Source organism: Aythya ferina (assembly GCF_964211825.1).
Source record: "Aythya ferina genome assembly, chromosome: Z".
Classification (NCBI taxonomy): domain Eukaryota; kingdom Metazoa; phylum Chordata; class Aves; order Anseriformes; family Anatidae; genus Aythya; species Aythya ferina.
This window is the reverse complement of record NC_140299.1, coordinates 83,962,358-83,979,305: the sequence shown is the minus strand read 5'-3', so window position 1 is coordinate 83,979,305 and position 16,948 is coordinate 83,962,358. Positions and strand designations below refer to the sequence as shown.

At 36.5% G+C, this 16,948-nt stretch overlaps 1 protein-coding gene across 2 annotated transcripts in view; it reads left to right on the top strand.

Moving 5' to 3' along the window:
• The window catches only part of SKIC3 (SKI3 subunit of superkiller complex), a 50,265-nt gene that overhangs the window by 29,513 nt on the left and 3,804 nt on the right, over positions 1–16,948 (top strand). For both annotated transcript variants that reach the window (XM_084504186.1, XM_084504187.1), the window contains 13 exons: positions 57–134; positions 1,433–1,557; positions 2,388–2,511; positions 4,352–4,570; positions 5,435–5,507; positions 6,377–6,430; positions 6,542–6,653; positions 7,940–8,068; positions 8,694–8,815; positions 10,224–10,379; positions 13,090–13,242; positions 14,951–15,081; positions 16,262–16,385. In XM_084504186.1, the coding sequence (XP_084360312.1) occupies positions 57–134; positions 1,433–1,557; positions 2,388–2,511; positions 4,352–4,570; positions 5,435–5,507; positions 6,377–6,430; positions 6,542–6,653; positions 7,940–8,068; positions 8,694–8,815; positions 10,224–10,379; positions 13,090–13,242; positions 14,951–15,081; positions 16,262–16,385 (1,600 nt within the window). The remainder of the gene's footprint in view (positions 1–56; positions 135–1,432; positions 1,558–2,387; positions 2,512–4,351; positions 4,571–5,434; positions 5,508–6,376; positions 6,431–6,541; positions 6,654–7,939; positions 8,069–8,693; positions 8,816–10,223; positions 10,380–13,089; positions 13,243–14,950; positions 15,082–16,261; positions 16,386–16,948) is intronic.

Below are 16,948 nucleotides of genomic sequence, written 5' to 3'. Positions count from 1 at the left end.
CAGAATACTTGTGTTATAGTCCTATGATAATTACTCTTAATTGTGGTTATTTTAAGGGCCGCTTCATTACTGAAAAACTCTGAGGATACTGAGAAATATAATATAGCTATGCAAAACTATGGCAGATCACTGTGGTAAGTGTTTGTTGACATATTTATCCCAGCCCCTAGCTTCAGCTTTGGATGTAGTGAATGCAGTGGTGAAAAACTTGTATGAGGCCAAATGGCGAAAGGTCAACAGAGAAAATAGTTTATTAAACATCATTCTCAATTGTAGACAAGTCTGACTGAACTCTGTATGTTCTCCAGAAATGGGTACTATATCAAAAACAAATTAAAGGAATTGCACTACCTCTTGGCAGTTTATAACAGATCAGTGATACCCTTGAACTCAGTTTGATCCTTAAATAGAGTCTAAACAGTGTAGCTGTACAGTCTCCAGGGTAAATTTTTTTTTAGGATCTCCACACTTTGGATTCAGGTATGTTTAGTTTGAATAAGGTAGCTGCTTTAAGGTTTATTAGAAGTCCTTTCTACCTGCCCTTTGAATTTGTGTTCACTTGTATGACTTTAAGCATGCATGGTTAGGATGTTGTATGCATGTGACCTTTCTGCTGCTGACCCTTTCTGCTGCAACCCTACACACAATTGAGTTCCCTTAATGGAATCATAGAATCATTAAGGTTGGAAAAGACCTCATGATTTGCTTTGAGTTCTGATGGAAGGTGGGGCACCAGTGTTAATAGATGAAGACTTTCAAACTCTTCCTTGATGTGAGATGGCTCAAGTTTTGCTTATTAGATTTTGTCAATGCTATAGGGAAACATTAATGTATTCTTAATTTTCTGTGCATGTAACTGTAATGCCTAGGCTGTGATAATGTAATAATTCATTCTTAAATTTCAGAGATTTCTGAAGCAGCTCTTCAGTTTTCCGTAGTCTCAGATGCACGCTGTATGCATGGTGATTCCTGTGTGCAACTTACACGACTAACAGTTCAATAACTAATAACTAGTTCTAATAATATCTCCCTGCATAATTTCTTCCACAGTGGCCTCAGAACAAGAATTCTGTATCTGTTTGTGTGCATGTGCATGCTTTGATTTGATTTTTCTCTTGTTTTTTCACCTTTGCAATTTTCCTACTCTCCTTCCCTATTCCATTGTGCTGACCGTTAAGCTACATCTTTACATATAGCTATCCTGCACATTTTCCCCACCAACTATTTTTCATGCAAGAGGTAGTTGGAAAGAGGAACTGCTGTAACAGGAGGAGGGTAAGAAATATTGCACATTCTTGTCCTAGTGCTGCACTTTTCCAGATATGTGCTTACAACTGCTGTTCAAAACAGGATTCTCAGCTGCATGGACAGCTTTTCTAAATTCTAACAGTTCTCGCTACATACTAACAATAGTTGTGTTTTTTTTCCACAGTGCCATTGGTGAATGTGATAAAGCCATTGAGGTTTATTCATCAATACCTCTAACTGATTTTGATGGCATTGTGGGGATAGCATTAGCCTACTTCAAAAAAGGACTCTTACAAGAAAGTATTAAAGGTAAACATCTGCCTAAGTCAAAGTACCGCACTTAGAATGACAAAGTTTATTCGTCTAACCAACGTAGCTGTGGTTGAGATTATTTCACTCTTTCAGTCCCAATGTACAAGTACAAATTCTGTAGCTATTTTAATCATTTAGCTGTTGAGTGCTAGAGCTATTCAAATGTACTAAGGAAAGCTACATTTTTATAATGTTTAATTCTTGTTCATTAACCTCTTGTGCTCTTAGCTTCTCTCACTATCTCTCACTAATGGCTTTCTTGGGAAAATCATTTCTGGGTGGGAGATTAATGTAGTGTACAAAACACATTAGCTTTAGTAATAAATGTAAGTGCCATATTGTCATGTTCTACACTGCCAATATGTGAGACTTCACAAAGAGGTGTACTGAATTATAAGTGTGGAAGTGTAAGCACTCACAGTAGAGCAGCCAGCTCAGCATTGTAAAGAACTCTGTTTTTGATTGGAGTTGTCTGCCCATCTCAAATACTATTTCATAAATATACTGTCATAGGAGAATCTTTAAACTGTACTTATTAAGCCTTTTTCTCTAGATATCCCTGCACTACTTCTCAGATTTATTTCCATTTGCTACATATTAAACAGGCTGTAAATAATCCTGGCATTTTCCAACCTACTTTTGCTTTATAATGTCTTAGTTGTGTGTTCTGCAGTATGATGTGAGGCATGAAAATGTAGTGAACCTGAAACCAAAGTGCCTTGTGTGTGTGTGTATGTATTAATATCATGCCTTTCCAGAGGCTTTATGAGCAATGTCTTTCCTTCCCTTCTTCAATACTGTCTTTTTTTTTTTTTTTTTTTTAACAGCCTATGAGAAAGCCCTGTCTGTTGCCGAGTCTGAACAAGATAAAGCACATATCCTGACTGCCTTGGCAATAATAGAATATAAGCAGAACAAAGTGGATGCTGCAAAGACACTACTGTTTAAATGGTGAATGGAGGGAATAACAATCAGTATATGACGCTTTATTGTACTGCTAAAACTGAAAAGTCACTTTTGTTGGGGGCCTCAGGATCAAGTCGGTCAACAGAGAATTTCAGTAATGGCTGTACAGTCCCCATCTTGCCAGAAGACTCGTGAAGTTACTGAAATAGTGAAGATTCATGACTACGCTGAAGCCTGAGTAACTGATGAGTTAGCAAACTAATTAGCTGGGGAGCTGGTACATCCTATTAATCACTGCAGAGTTCTATTTTTGTCCTTAACAACAACAGTGAGCATTTCCTATATGGTGGTAGTCATTTGTGTTTAAAATAATAATAGAAAAGTAAAAAATGCTTTAGAAAAGTAACACTACAGTGAATATGTTCAGATCTAAATCTGAAGCACAATGTTGCAAATTTATACAGTGAATTTTAATTAGAAGAAAAGAGGCCTGTACATTCTAATCATAGGTCTTTGTTAGTAGGAATTTGTGCAGGGGAACTTGAAGGGCCTAGGTAGGGCACTGAGCAAGAAGATTCCTTTTTCTTCTTTCTTTGTAAGGTTACCACAGAGATTTTGGTAGTGAGTATGTCTGTGTAGCTAGTGCGATAGAGTAACTCTTCTTACTTGTGGGAGAGCTGTGCCCTTCCACCAGCTGACGTGTTCGGTGTTGGCTATTCAAGGTTGCATGTAACAGCTGGTGGAATTTCTTTTTTGCCAGGAACTGAAAACGAAATATAGAACAGGATGTTCACATTCTTGTATTTCTTTCAAATGCAGTAATTATGTAAGATTAGTTAATAGTTAAAGATCATTTATCTAAAGATTATTATTTATAAAAATTATTCTAAAAAAGCTTGATTAAGAACCTTATTGTGGTCACCTGATAAGTGAAGGTAGGCAGCATTTCATTCTGCAGTTGTGTATAGGACATGACAATTAAGTAACTCCAAATTACTGTTGCTATGCCCTATTCTGGTCTTTTTTTTTTTTTTTGCCTCATTTTATTTTGTATTGTCATTTATTGAATTGCTTTTGTTGTAAGAATAGCTTCAATTAGTACATCAGTTAACATATTTGATTTTGGTTGTTTGTAATGAGCTGTGTGTATTATGCAAAGTCAAAGTTCTGGGGATTAATTTGAGTTGAGAGTTCTCCACCTGTTCTATATAATTTGCAGAAAAAAAGTCATTCACTGTGGCTAGTAGGTCTCTAATAAAGCTGGGAGTACTGTTGAGATGAGGTTAAACTCTTTCTCGTAATGAACAGAATAGCATAACTTAGTACTGATACTAAAACTAATTCATGGTAGAAAGCATGCTTCAAGTACACTAAGTTGGAAGAAATCTTGATGTAAACAAGCTTTAATTTCTCAGAACAGCCAAATTGAAAGACCAGTTCTATGCAGCAGGCTCATTTCTGGCTTTTTCCTTCCTGGATTTCTGTTGCAAAGTTGGAAATAGGCACACTGCAACTCACTTATGACATGAGTTAGAAGTACACGTGTCTTCAGGAAAAGTAAATAGGTTTCAGTGTTAGACATTCTTTTGCCACTCCTTTTATGAGTGCTACTAAAGGGTACCTAATGTGGTGGAGCCTTGCCAAGTAGTTACAACTAATAACTACTGAGTGTAGCATACTACCTGAAATGGCACACAACCACTTTCTGTATCTTGATATCTCAAATTTACTGGTCTAGCTTGTTCCAGCATCTCTTAGTGTTAATTCAGCATATCATAGGTGATGCATGGGAGCAAGAGGACTCAAAAGCATCAAGTACTGTAGCATTGATGGTAAGTTCAATTTCTGCTCCAAAATAATGTCTCCTCTCCCTCTGATTCAACAGCTCATTAAAGGAACCTAGTACAGAAAGTCTAAAGGCTTTGTGCACACTAGGACTGGTAAAGCAGGATGTTACACTTGCGACAGCAGCCTTAAAAGAATTACTGAAGCATGAGAAAGGAAAAGATGGGATTTATGAAAGGTGCCTTATTGCATCTGCTGTTTATGCATTACAAGGTAGAAACATGGCAGTCCAGAGAGAAGTCTCAAAAGCAATACATAGGTATGTATTTTGTTAATATTTAGATTGCCTTGTAAATGTGTTGCTTTATTGATGCTGATAAGTAAGCAAAACTTGTTTGCAACATTCTTCTCTTAAAAAAAAAAAAAAGAAAGTTTTTCAAACATGAAAGTGGCATGAAAGTGGCTCATTTAAGATTGTAGAATCAGCAGACAGAAGTTTGCTTTATTCTGTCTTACTTAAAGTATCAAGTGGCAAAAACTTCATGGCTTGTACGTGTTTGTTTTTTTTCTGTTTTTGTTTTGGTGGCTTCTTTGGTAGTCAAAGCAGTTCACTATGCTATAAAAGTATTCTTCATTTTGCTTACCAGATCTTTCAACTAAGAAGATCTTTAGGGCTTTTATTTAATATTTAACAGCAGCAGCTGAAGCAGTTCATTCCCTTAAATAGAAGTCTGAGTTTAAAAGTGTTTTAAGTAACCTAGGCATTACGGGAAGGGGAAATTTTAATTATTGCCTTTAAACAAGCCACACCTTAAACTCTTTCAAGGTGATTTCATAAGCTATGCTTCAAACAATGTTTTTCCCCAAAACTACAGTTAAAATTTCTTGTTCCTCAGACTAGAAGAACCAAACCTGTAGTCTTTGAGTTTGTCCATTTTCTTCCTGTGAATATCAATTTGCATATTATACACTTTTTTCTTTAGCCAGTACTATAATACAAGAGTTGTTTGTTTGTTTTAAATTACTAGACACATCTATTTACAACTGCACTTGTGCAACAACTGAACTTCTTTCTAAAAACAAAAGATCTGTTTGGTATTTACAGCAGCTGCCTACAAAGTCACAGAAGACTGGATTCATTTCTAAACCAGAAAATCTAATATGCTTGTTTTTGTTTTCCCAGTAACCCTGATAATCCCGCTCTTTGGTCTCTCTTGTCTCGACTAGTTCCACTGTATGCATTACAGAAGACAGAAGTAAGTGCATTGCTGTAATAAGTCTGTACTGTTTATAACCTGGGTGTACTATGTGTTGTTTCTTATCTGAAGAAAAAAGCGTAAACACACCATGCTTCAGTACATGTGCATTCAGTAGTTAACATGAAAACTTTTAATATAAATACATTTTGAGCAGTGCACAGGTACATGCTGAACAAATTACTTATCCAATTATTTGTGTCCTTAACGGCATGGTGAACCTTTATCTTCTTGAAATAGACTAAATCTACCAGAAGTATTTCATCAAGAAGATTGTACTAAATGTATGTAATTTATATAAAATGATTTTTTGTGTTTGTATACAATATACATTTTTTTAAAAGGTTTTATATATGTTGAATTTTGTTACTGTACTCAACTTTACTTATTTAATTACCCAGTATTTCTTTTTTGCTTTTGTACTTACTGGTAGCTCTTCTCCAAATAAACACTCATTCCCTTAATGTATGTCAAATATCTAAAAGACGTTTAGATGTGGAGCTTAGGGATTTGGTTTAGTGGGGACTGTTAGTGTTAGGTCAGAGGTTGGACTTGATGATCTTGAGGTCTCTTCCAACCTAGAAATTCTGTGATTCTGTGATTCTGTATATAGAAATAGCACCTGGAACAAATTCCTGTCTCTATGAAACTTTAATTTACAAACACAAGTTGTGGCTAAGTTCTGATCTTGAATATCTCTTCATAATTCTCTATGAAGAGATTTGTCTGTAGGAAAGGAAAATATTCCATTGTGCAAACTTTATATTTCTGATCAATACAGACAAAAAGATCTTGCCTCACAGATTTTATAATGTTTCTTAATCATATAACCTTGTTGTTTTTCTTTTTTTTTTCTTTTTATGTCGCAGGGTGGAGCCATGGCAGGAAACATTGCACATGCACTTGATTCAAGATATGGAAAGGTTCGTCTCCCCTAAAATGCAGACTTTATAATTCCATTAAACAATCCTAAAATGAACTCCATCTGATCGCTTACATGTAGTGTTAAGTCACTCTTATGTTGTATTTCGTAGGAAGCCCTACTAAATGTTGCAGTGAATCAGTTGGCAGCAGGATATCACATGTTAAAAGATCAGAACGAAAATCCTCTGAAGAATATTCAGAAGGCAATCCACCTCTGTCCAGGTGACTGTGTTCTCAAATATGCTAGTGATTTTTTTTTTTACTAATCAAACACAAAATTGTTGTGCTAACAAAGTATTTGCTTTCCTTGGGTCATTCTGTTATTTTGTTTTGCCTGTCTGTGTTTTGGGGAGAACACCTTGAATGGAAATTTTAACTGTCATTGTAAGTTTAGGCTTGGTGAATTCAACCAGATGGGGAAAAAATCCCTGAGTTTCATGGCCTGTTCTGAAAACATGAGCAATTTGTTACTTCCTCAGCAGGAGAAGAGATAAGTACTATTTTGTATGTAAGAAAAAAGTAAAACACTTGTTCCTTCGGGATCAGTATGCCACACCAAGCAGAGGAGACTTACTCATCTATCTTGAGAATTAGAATTGGAAATTTTCTATTACAGTATGCTGGTTATAAACTGTAGGCAGCTGTTCACCTATTTCTAAATGGTGATCTTCATTAAATGTATAAAGTGTAAATCTGGTAGGGTTTTTAAGGACTTTAAAAAGTAAGTGTTGAAGATGAAGTACTAACACATAGTTTGTTCTGCATTATTATTGCTTGGATGCATCAAGTCAGTGGGGTTGAAAGTGAAAAAAAAATTACTTTCCCCCAGATATACACAAGACTGACTGCTATTCATAAGCAGTATAGTTTGCATTCTACTTTATTAGACTGTCAAGCTGTCTTTTATTTTCTTGACAAAGAAAAACCTATCTTTGGACTGAAAATTTTCATAGCTGCAATTTTTATTTGTGCTCTGTCTGATTCAGGACAGAGACCAGACTCTTACAGTTATATGTGTTCTTGACTGGGCTAATTCAAGCTAATACTGAGCTTGTTTTAACTGACAGTAGAAGTAGGCATCTATCTGTAATCACCATAACTTGCATGCTGGTGGTTGAACTAGAATGAGTCCGTGTGAATGGAAGCTGCGGATGGCATCGTGAGATTTTGTCTGTCTCTCTTATGTGGCACTAAACGATAGTCAAGGTTAGTGTGTGTCACTGGAATTAAACACACTAGTGTCCATATGAAAAATATATTTGTTGGCTTTAGAAATGGCATTTTTGCCTTAAAATTTGAAAAAGCTTACCTGTTAGATGCGAATACTTGTCTGCTGCCTTGGGCTAAGCTGATGTGTGTCTGATTGGATTACTTGCCTTGTTCTCATTACCTTTATTTACTATATGTGGTTCCATTGATGGCTATGTTTTTATGCTTAATCATTCTAAATGAACTACCGAACTATTTAGAATGGGCACGAGTTGCCTTTAACCATTGTTTTCTCCTAGATAACCCCGCTGCATGGGCAGTGCTAATGGCAGCCTGTCACACTGAGAACACTGTTGTCTGTCTAAACAACACTCAGCCAAAGCGAACAGGTCTAGAGATGACACTGGTATCTACAATTTCAGCCAAAAGTAAGATACAAAACTTTTTATTAAATAAATAAATAAATAAATAAATATAATTGAAGTGTTCTAACCTTGCAATACTATACTGAATTTCAGAAGTTTGCATATACGATATGAATTGCTTAGTAGTAATTTGAGTTGCAGCTGTATTTTTTCCTATAAAAATACTAAATCCTAATGTAGTGCTAGTGTTAATTAATTAATTGTAGCTTGCGTTTTCATCCAGAGCCTCAAATTTTATTTTATTTTTTTAAATAGTACTTCTGAACTCTGAGATGAGCAAAGGGACACTGTTCACAAGAAGAGGCTGAAGTATTCAGTGAGCTCTGTAACTTTTCCAGCAGAATGATAACGTCAATTAATAGGCCTGCCTTGCTTAATATCCATAGTGTTTTGAAAACTGGAATTAAATAAATTATTTTCAAACCTTTAACTCAAAGGGTGGATTCGTTGTTCTATCCTCTCGTTTTCAATCTTATCATCTCTTAATACTCCCACGAATGAAGGAAGTGATGTCAGTCCAATACTCCTAGAAATTCTCCCATACTAGGTCATTCTCCCTTACATGTGACATGGTAGGGCACTACAGAGTGTACAGTAACTCAGTTTAGTGTTTTATGTGCTTTTGCAGCTGGAGAAAGTAACCTTCCACGTAATTATATCCAGACTCTTGAAGATTGGTCTCTATGTCAAGCTATCACCAGTTTAGAGGAGACTGGTAAAATCTCAGAAGCTGAAGCACTTTGTAACAAGGTACGACAGCAGCATACTGTCAGAATGTGAAAAGAGTTGTATAGAAATCATTGCATGATGAATGTATTGGGCGAAGAAACTTGTTCTGCCCTTAAATATTAACTTAGAGTTAAGCAAAGCATTAGAGAAATAAAATACAAGAAATCCACTCAGGAGACTTTCAGGGGACTTAACTGTCTTCTGATCCATGGTTAAGTTACATTGGTAGTCAATTTCAAATCCACAAGTGGATGCTGCAAGTTTAATTATTAAAAGGAAAAATCTTGAGGCAACACAACTGGAGAAGGGGACTGTTGTGTTAACAGCCTTCAAGTGTGTATATAAGAAGTTTGCAAAAGATTAACAAAATAGTAATTGGACTCAGCAGCAGACGTGCTTGACTTTCACTTAGGAAAGTATCCTTTGCAGATGTCTTCCTTGCTTATAGCACTTCTATACTGGTGGGAAAGGGAATTAGTTCCTAAAAATGAGATTCAGTGAACATGCTGATATTTTTAAGAGACAGGAAAGTATTTTCCCCTAAAAGTGCTTGGGGTGGTGGTGTTTTCCTCTTCTTCATATCATGTCCACGGACCTTGCTAATATTAAAAAAGGATTGGATATTGCTAAAAATACAACATGGTATCTGGGGAAGGAGTAGGAAGAGATTATGGTGATTTTTGCTTATTTTTTTTAGTTAAATAATTTAGGAAAAAGAGAGTCAGTGCCTGCAGTTTCTGTAGAAACCAAAGACTCTCTGGTATCATTAGCTCTCACTGAGCATTTTGGATCTTAGGATTTCCAGAAGGTGATATAACTGGGAATGACAAGTCAGGCACTGCACTCTGAATTTGAGACAGGCAACTTAATTCCACACTTGCTGTTGGGTAGAAAAATTGAAGCAAATACTAACAGCTTTTATTTTGTTTCATAAAGTCTCTGCAATCTGGGTGTTCTTCTAAGATCCAGCTTGTTAAGGCAGGAAATGTTTAGTAAAGTGCTTCTGTTCCAATGAGAATAAAGAACCCTATCTGAGAGAATCTAAACTAAACAAAAAATTGAACATTCTTGAGGTCACTTCAGTCGTGAGATAGACTTTTTCCCCCATCAGCCCAAAACTTCTAGTGATTGTCAAGCCAAACTGGAGCTAGAGGTCTGCCACTTATCTATCTTTCAGAAACCTCTAATGGTAAGACAGATGCAAAATGTAGGAATGATTTCAAATGTATTTTAAGGGTAAAAGGAAAAAAAGTTTCTATTCCCATGTGTCAATTCCTGGAACACTTCTTTCTGCAGAGTAGGGGAAAATGCCATGTTGCAAGGATCTTGAGAATGTTTTCAATGCTCTTTTTTGTAAAGGCTCAAATGGCAAAAAAGAAAGTATCTTCTGATATTTTTAAATGATCGTTCTGATTCCATCTGGTTTTAGGGTTTAAAGAGCTGTCCTGAGCACCCGGCTCTGTTTTTGCTTTTGAGACAAGTTCAGTGTAAGCAGCTGTTGCAGTCTCACAAAGAGCTTCCAGATACCATCCTGGAGGAGCTTCACAAAACAGTCATGACCAGTTCTTCAGTTGCAGCCTGGCAAGTAAGTGTGGATTGGCTCCCTGATTTTGTTATGCTGCTTGTTACAGTGAGCTCTGAGAGTATCCATGTTAAGTGGGTGAGAGTTTGTTTCACTGCTTTTTGTTGTCCTCTGACAGTAAGTAACACAGAAAATAGCTAGTATTCAATTCTTTATAAAGCTGTATCTTTGTTGATTTTCTTTAATAGTTGAAATAATGACAAGTGTTAGAAAGAGCAAGCAGACATGGGGGCAGAAATAAAAACCTAGAGATTAAACACCTGACACTTGTGTCTTTGGGGTCGTATGACTTAGCACTGTGAGAAAACAGTAAAATATTTCATAGCCTATAAGAGTAGATGTAGGTAAATTGTTTGCACTTACTTATTCTCTCTTGAGTTCCATAATTTTCTGACATCAAGTGTCACCGTACTTTCAAGTCAGTTGAGACTGGGAGGAATAGAAATCACTCATAGGAACAGTGTTTGCTCACTTCCTTTCGTGCAATTGCAGTAGGTCATTTTTAATATGAAGGTGCTATAACTGAGTTCATACGCTGCTTCTATGAGACAATCTGAGGAGACTATGAAACGTGCCAAAATGTCTTTTGGGCAATGCAGCATATTTGTGTGTGTGTATATATATATATATGTATGTATATATATATATATATATTTTTTTTTTCCTGTTGCTGTTGGTTACAGTTACTCTCTTCCTTCACTGATATTAGGAGCATGTTTCCATGAACTTTCAGAGGTTTTCACGTAGGTGCAGGAAATACAGTGTTCCCTCTGCCTGTTGAACAGGCAAAAGCTTCTTACTGGAAAGTTTCACTAAAGGTGATTTCAGTCCTAGAAGATGAGGCCAAGGCTGCTATAGAGATCACTATGTCCCTTGTTACAAGGCTGCAGGTCATCTTCCCTTCTGGAACATCAGAGTAGCATTTGTGGAAAGGTGCTTTTTTGATATGTTTTCCTTAGTCTTGTAAGACTTTGTCTTCCTGAACTGCAGAACTCATTCAGATGGGATTTGTAAAATACTCGGGTATGTAAGACATGATTATGTTGTCTAGTATTTTAGTAATAATTTTGAAAATGGAGTTCTTGAGGCATCTCTTGCATAGCCAAGTGTTGTCTTGCTTATAAGCAGGGAAGTGAAGGAAGTGAACTAAATATATATGTGGTTTTTGTTTTGTTTTAATCCAGGTCATAGAATACATAAAATACATCTGGATAAGATCTTTCCAGTCTTCAATTAAAGAAAATATTTCTCAGGGCTAGGACAGAGTTCTCAAGAAGCTTGCCTGACTGCTAAAGCTGCTCCTAGTGAATAGTTCTGTGCTTTCATGTATTCTGGCTCTAGACTTCCTAAGAGTTTGGTAAATGTTTTGTCGTACTCAGAAGTATACATCACAGTGTCCTACAGTTTTACTAAATTAGAGTGGCCATTAGCTTAGATTTTTGCTTAAGTTTTTTGGTGTATGTCTAAATGATTGTTCTGGGATTTAGGAGGGGTATTGTGCTACTGTTCTGACGGCTGTTCTTCTTGTGCTGTGGCTTGCCAACGAGACAGTGAAAAATTAGTCTTGCAGGTCTGCCATGGTGCACTTGCATGAGTGTTCTCTTCTCCTTCGCATCTTGTGCTCTGGTTATCTTCAGCTGCAAAGCAGTGAGCCCAAGGAGAGGTTTTAGGGGGAGGGTGGAACACCTGAATTACTTAACAGAGCAGTCCTGCAGCTTGATGGCAAAGGTTCATAATCTCACTAGTGCTAATAAAGAACATACTAGAAAATCTGTTTTGATAAATGACTTCTGTGCATCAGAAAGGGTTATGAATTTTGACCCTTTTTATACTAGGCAGTCATTAGCTAGCAAAAGTCCTTTTCTTAAAAGCAGGATAATTCTCTTTTCAGAAAAGAAGTTGCTTTGGTTGCTTGGTTATCCAGGAAATAATACTTCTAAATGTGCCTTATGCATTTTGATATATATCATGCATATGTCAGGGATTTGCAAACTTGTGGCTGTCTCTCCTTGGAAAAATGTGACATGGTTACAAAATTAACAAGGGAGAAGTTAGAATCTTTTTCCTTCTCTTTGTGAGTGAATCCAGAGCTGGTGAAGCAGGTCACAGGAGCTTGAAACTCTGCACACAGGTCCTATTTTCTACTTTCTTTTTCCTGTGTAGTGCCTCCAGGATGACTGTGGTAGGCAAAGAAGCTTTGTAGTGTAAGTTATACACCCATTATCTGAGCTCAGTCTCACGGTGTAGTATCTTTCATGTTCCTGAAATTACTCAATTGTGCTGGAATCTCTGTTAACCTCTACAGAATTTTTAGAAACAAGTGAGGCACAACACAATTCTCTTTTTCTCTTTTAGCCTTTCTAGACTTTCACAAAGCCAGTTATGTTGTTTGTTCATCTGTGAGCAAACTCCAGATGAAGACAGCTATCAGATAGTTGGACATACATGTAGATGTCTGGCATAAGTTACTATAATGAGATGTACTGCTGGCTCTGCCATCAGGAAACTACATTTTCCTGCAGGATAGTGTGCAGTGGAATGAGGGTGGGGTGAGTGGCAGTGTTTTAGCTAATGCTATACTGTGGCACTCTTTTTTTCCTTTTCTTTTTTTTTTTTTTTAATAAAATAACACTAAATTGTATAAATTGTATTGCCTAATGGGATGCATGTTTTGTTGGCTCCATAAATGATTTTTTTGTCTGTTTATTTTCAGTGGCTGGCAAAAGTATATCAGTCCCAAGGAATGATGGTTGGAGCAGAGATGTGTTACAGAAAGAGTCTGAAGTTGGCGTCACAGCAGGGCAGCTGGAGTGGGAAGTTATCCAGTCTGCTCAGGCTGGCTATGCTAGCACTGGAAATCTGCATGGTAGGATAATCAAAATTATATAACTGCATGATGTAACAGGAGTTGATGTAATGTAGGGCTTCAGCAGTCTTTAAATGAAACTCCTGTTTAAATGACTTAGCATTTTATGAGTGACAACTTGACTAGAGAATAAAATAAAACTTCAAGGGGCAGTGGGCTGTTTATAGAATATTCCTTTGTAAGACAGGTTGCTGTGAAATAATCAAGTAGAATCACTTGGTACGTAACAGGCTAACTTGTTCAATAAAGTTTAGTTCTCTAGCAGATTCAGTTCTATCATCAAAAATGCCATACCCTTCAAATCTCTGTCCTTATGCTCAGATAACTAGCTTTAATAAATGCTTTTCCTGTACTGGTGCCTGGAGGCTTCAGTCAGATTTTAAGTAACTGTATGCTCTATGGTCATTTCTAGATATGGTGCCTTGCCTTGAAGTATAAAGACAATCTAAGGGAAGTGTACCTTGTGATATAAAGAAAATTGTTCTACTTACTCCTTGCACCGAGGGGCCAGGTGAACATAACTCAGTTCCTTGGAGAGTGTCCATTCTCTTTAGGCATTGTCACTCTAGAAACTTGCAGTGCACTGTCAGATTTCTTTCAAACTGATATAACAGGTAGATACTGTTGTGATTTTGGCTAACGCTTTCTGATGTATTTTAACAGATAATCAAGCTAACAGCCTGATCCAAAATCAGGCAAAGGTACCCCATAGCACCCTGAGTGCTTATTTAAGAAAAGACAGGCAGCTTTACCGAGGATAAACCTGCAAAGCTGTTGCTTCTGGTGGGAAAAGACAATCCCCATCACAGTAGACCAATTCCTTTCTCACAAGCCATCTGCTTCAAAAGCAGAATTTGTCAAGAGGCAGAATTTTTTCTTACCATGATTTTTCTGCCCTTTTTCTAGTATACTGTTTCCCATTTCTTAAGTCTCCTAAATGTCTGCATAGGTCACAAGGTACTCTTTAATTGAATTAACACTACTTCTTTAGATACTGGCATAAATTGCATGATACTATATGAGTTCATTTTAAAATATAATTAGAGTGAAACTCATCATCTCATCTCTACGTTTGCATGAGCAGAGCAGTTGATGCATGGATTCCTATTAGGCCTCTCTAATCAGTACTGGCATAATGAAATGTACAAGAGCCTGGTCAAAACCTAGGCACCCCTTCAAGCACAGTAGTATGAATTCTATCTGGACAATAGTAAGGTTTCCTTAAGCCAAAAGATACAGTAACTTTCTCAGTAGTTGCTTTATTAGGTAATTCACATCTTGGAGCTGGTTTTTACTTCTAGTAAAATGTTATATTCTCCAGTCTTTTCTGGGAATGAATTCTATATTCTAACATCGTTTTTTTAATGGGATGAAGGTTAACAAGATGAAGAGCAAACAAAGGGTTTGTGATTGAAACAGTCATTACTAACACATGTGTATAAAAACAACAACAAAAAAAGCACACAGAAAAACAACAAAAAGATTCTTCATATAAATAAGCAAGTGGAATGTAGACTTGCCCAAGACAACTTAATTTGACTTTTCCAGGCTCTTCTAATCAGTGTTTTTATGAAGTTTCCTACTAACTTGCCAAACATTCTGTGTAACTCAGAACAGTTTGAATTAAACCTTCTCTGTAGAGAGCTGCAAACAAACACTGACTTACATTTCATGCTACAATGAAGCCCTTTTCTTTTTTAAATCACAGGCTAATGTCCCAGATGAGCACTGGCCATCCTTGGTTCAGGAGGCAACAACTGAAGCTTTGAAACTCTCATCCTGCCCCTTGGCATCTCTCCTGCAAGCACTACTACAGTATAATCGCAAAATGGGAGCAAGGTATTTGTGATCTATTAAGCTTAAATGGAATACATTGTCTAGAAGTATAAGTGGTCATTATGCCTAGATCTAACTCCAAGACCTAAAAGAAAATTGAAAACGGGAATTAATTCTTGAAGTGACTTTAAAAGGGAGGGGGGAGTGGAGGAGGTTAGTACTGTGGGGAACTGAAAGCAGCAGAATCTTCCTTCTCTTCTCAAAAAAACTGTAGATGACCTTCACGCAAAGAGAAAAACAGCTTTATGAGCCTGGCTATTAAGTCAAGGTTTTTCTCACAGATATTTTAGGTAAGCTGTGGAAAACTGGAAAATTCTAGATGTTTTTTATAGATAATTTTAATGAACTAGATTCTCCAGGTTCTGAGATGACTTACTTTCTCTGTGAGCTTTTAGGAAGGCGACAGTTTAATGTGATTATGATAGTTGTTGTTTATAATAAAATTGGACTGGAAACTTGTGTAGTCAATTAAAATCCATTTTATTTTAATTTCAAATATTCACTTAGTTAACAATTGTTTAGATCCTGTGATATATCAATCAGGCAAAATGTTTCAAAATCCTGTAACAAGAAATTCGTCTTAACTACAAATAACAAAACAGAAACAGATGTAACCTCTCAACAGCCTGTTAAATCACAACATAATAGAAAATCATGTTTGATATAAAGGACAGAATTCTCAAAACAAAAGCCAAATCTGATTGTGTACCACTAAGCGAATGCTGTATCCTTAAACTTAATTGCAAGTTTTTGCCACATTTCTAATAATGTGATGAATTTAGAAAACGTCTTTGTTAGCTACTAGCTGGCAGTTTTAGAAAGTAGTATCAGCCAAATAAGGTTTAGAACTCTTTGTGGTACTCTATTAAAAAAAAAAATCCCTCTCTTCTGCAATTTCACATCTTGCCCCTGTGTTTTACAGGAACTGTAGTATGTTTTGTAATTGCCTAGATTATATATTTGTGTATAATATTAAATTTCTTTGGGATTATTAAGACTCATCATAATAACTGCTTCTCACGGGAGCATCTGTCTTCCAAAAGATTTATTTTTGTAGCTCTTTAACAAGAGAGCGTCTGCTGTTTCTGGTTATTGTTGCTTACCGTCAGATATTGGTGTGTTACATGCAATCTAGTCAGTTAAATTTTACAGCTGATTTGAATTGTTTTGGTTATGCTTCCAGGGAGACTCGTCGGATGTTGGAAAGAGTGGTCTACCAACCAGGGAATCCAGAATCCATAGTGTCAGTGGCACGCTGGTACCTCCTGCAGCATCTGTATGCCAAAGATGATTACGAATTAATAGATGTAAGACAGTCCACTTCATATAGAAATTCAATCAATTTCCATTGAGTATTGTGCTTTTAACTTGTAAGTGGGGTAGAGAGAAGCTAAGGAAGTGGTGGCTCTTCTGTGCTACAGGTTGCGGTGTTTATGAATTCCATGCTGACAAAACACAGCTCAATTTGTATTCAGTTTGCTTGAAAAGCCTTCTCTCCCTCCCTGCAACACTAATGAAAATCAAACAGTAAAATCTCGCTCTAATCCAAATTAGAAAGTTCTGCTACTGACTCCTCAGTAGATATGAGGACCATTTTAACAGAATTGTACCTGAATGTGATAATGCAGTCAGGAATGCTAATTTCCTCAAGCCTGTCTGGAACAGTGTGGTATGCCTTAACCCAAAAGATATGAGCAGTAGCAGGCTATGCTTTCTGTACTTACAATTTTTATTATATCTGTGATAGTACCTTTTTTTTTCTCATAGTAAATGGTACATTATTTTTTATTCAGAGTGCTCTGCAAATTGATTTGGTCAATTTCAGAAATCCACACTGGTGTAAAAGGAGGTGGTTAAATTTGGCTTGTAA